This window comes from Priapulus caudatus, unplaced genomic scaffold, assembly GCF_000485595.1.
Source record: "Priapulus caudatus unplaced genomic scaffold, Priapulus_caudatus-5.0.1 Scaffold1837, whole genome shotgun sequence".
NCBI lineage: Eukaryota > Metazoa > Priapulida > Priapulimorpha > Priapulimorphida > Priapulidae > Priapulus > Priapulus caudatus.
In genome coordinates this window covers 13,555-16,220 of record NW_014578898.1, presented here as the reverse complement: position 1 = coordinate 16,220, position 2,666 = coordinate 13,555, and the positions used below count along the sequence as shown (strand labels likewise).

Genomic DNA, 2,666 nt, shown 5'->3' with positions numbered 1-2,666 from the left:
GAGAGGAGAGAGGAGAGAGAGAGAGAGGAGAGAGAGATGAGAGAGAGAGAGAGACGAGAGAGGAGAAGAGAGAGGAGAGAGGAGAGAGAGAGAGAGAGAGAGGGAGAGAGAGGAGAGAGAAGAGAAAGAGGGAGAGAGGGGATGAGATCAATGCAATGCTCGCAGGTCGAAATTATGAAACAATCGCCATTTGGCGTCCAGGTTTCGAATTTTGGGGGTTAAATTACTATAAATCATGATATATATGTAATCAAGATAGCAATTTATAGCCATAGGTTCACATACTTTCTCTGACTGCATTGGGTGCGATCGGTTAGGTTATACACTGTAACAGCAAAATACAGGGCAAATGAATCATACCTTCTCACAGAGGTTGCCTAGGTATCCGAGGTAGAGTCTGATGATTTCCACTGCTGTGATGGTGATGAAGATGGTGATGAGGATGATTTGATAAAGCATGTCCAGGTAGTGAAACTGCAAGATACAATGTGGTTAACGCCGGTGACAGTGTTGACTCAAATGTGCCCTCAATGTATTCATTAATTGCATCACTTGCGCTTGCATAAAATCTCTTGGAAGAGAGGTTAAAATAAACAAATAGGATTCATTTTTGGTCTTTCATGATAAATTCTCAATTTATGATTGTCCCATCAATACCCAGTGCAGGGGGTCTTCTCTCAATTGATCCTGCTTTGTTACGAGTTGAAATGTGCCCACTGCTTTGTTCGAGTGTTTGATGAGGTAAAATGTTAGTGTGATAAAGAGATATATTTCTCAGATACATACCTTGAGATAAAAGGTGATTAAGTTTGTTACAAGCCATATTGGGAAGAAGTAGACATTGAAGTACAGACTCATTTGCCATGGCAAGCTTGATACCAGCTCATTGCCTATTCAAAAGTAAGGAAATAAAGAACAGATTATTGGCACTAGAACTTGAATATCCCACTACTAGTAGTAGTACTACTGTAGCATGATAAAAGCATAAAATTACGCAAAACCGTGTATCTCTATGAAACATACTGCCACTGGCACTGGTGTGTAAATAGGGAAATCATTTGGAAATACGCAACATAAGGTGCGTAAATGGTATTTGCAACCGAAAACGTAATATTGATAACGAATCACGCACACAAACACACACACACACACGCCTGCATCCGGTGCCGGTGCTCTCATTTCTACAAGCACGGCCATTACGATATAAGCTAGCAACTTGTAGGCGCGATTGTTCATGCGATTCGCGACAATAAACCGACGAAGAGCGGGAGACGGCGAGGTGTGTCGGCCACCTAGAACTGTTTCACTCTCACGCGCAAGCTCTCACAAACCATGCCAGATTACATACATAGCACAGCGAGACATGGTGTTTAGTATGTCTGGGGGTATGTCTGGTTCGTCGTAAGTATGGTGATCGTTGGATTATTATCGTTCCTCTCGTTTCCGTATTTCTAAGGTTAACGACTCGATTTATATGCAAGTAAATGGATGATATATTACGATAAAACATTATGAGAAATACAAATTGTATAACTTCACCATTTTGGATGATACGAAGCAAATATTTTACGTATTAAGATGAAACATTAAGAGAAATACGAATAATTGTATAACTTCAGAGTAGGCCTATAATTTTTATTTTACAAATATTTACAAAAATATTGTATTTCAATATAATATATTAACATTTGAGAAATATCAATGTTGTCAATCAATCAATCAATCACACAATATCATAGATCACATAGAGGACACCACTGTACAGTACTGACGTACCATTCAATTTGCTGTAGGTAAAGTAGCAAAAAATCTACAATTACATGTCAAGCAAAACTATCACTAATATTAAAATTGTTAAAAGTCAAATAGTCTTAACTATACATGGAACGGATAGATTCACCATTGGAAATAAATGGACGGAATCCTTAAATTATCGAAGTATAAACTGGCTGCACTGAGACCCAATAATACAACACGAGATTCTGAATGAGAATATCAGAGACTTACGCACAAAAATTCTAAAAAGAATTTAAACAGATGTAGAAACTTCGAATCCAGGTCCAAGCCCATCGCAATTCATCACAATTCCTTTTAAGTTATCAGGAACATGATAATAATATTTTATGACGTTAATAACATGTTATATTTACACACAATATGTTAACATATTTCATTATGTTAACAACATTGTTAATAACTTGTTATTTAGAAAAAAAACCACAACAGATCTGTCATAATCTTACAACTGCCACTGTTACTCTACACCCTCTCATAACGTATGTGATCATGTAACGCCATCTAGTGGCCGTTTCCGTCACGAACGGCTAGGACTCCGCGGCGCGTAGGAGCGTCGGCGAGTCCTCTGTCTCCGCCAGCGCCTCGTACTGTCTCATGTGGAACTTGACCACCTGGTGGCCGGCGATGGCCTTGACCGCTGAGTAGCCGGCGACGATCTGGACAAGGACGAAAGCCATCATGACTGCGTTGACTGCCTGTTCGAGCGGTAGGATCACGGTGCCGCGCGTGAAGAGCAGGAACGCCAGCAGGGGGCACTGCAAGACCAGCGTGAGAAGCCAGGAGCCAGCCAGCTCGGGAACCTGTAGGAGAGAGAGAGAGAGAGGCAATGAGAGAGAGAGAGAGAGAGAGAGAGAGGCAATGAGAGAGAG

The 2,666-nt window shown here is 40.7% G+C and overlaps 1 protein-coding gene across 1 annotated transcript in view; it reads right to left on the bottom strand.

Moving 5' to 3' along the window:
* Positions 1-354: 354 nt before the first annotated feature.
* Positions 355-2,666, bottom strand: part of LOC106817716 (transmembrane protein 17-like) — a 4,375-nt gene continuing 2,063 nt past the window's right edge. The window contains exons 2-3 of the mRNA XM_014822405.1: positions 787-890; positions 355-474 (exon numbers count right to left, since the gene is read on the bottom strand). Of these exons, the coding sequence (XP_014677891.1) occupies positions 355-474; positions 787-890 (224 nt within the window). The remainder of the gene's footprint in view (positions 475-786; positions 891-2,666) is intronic.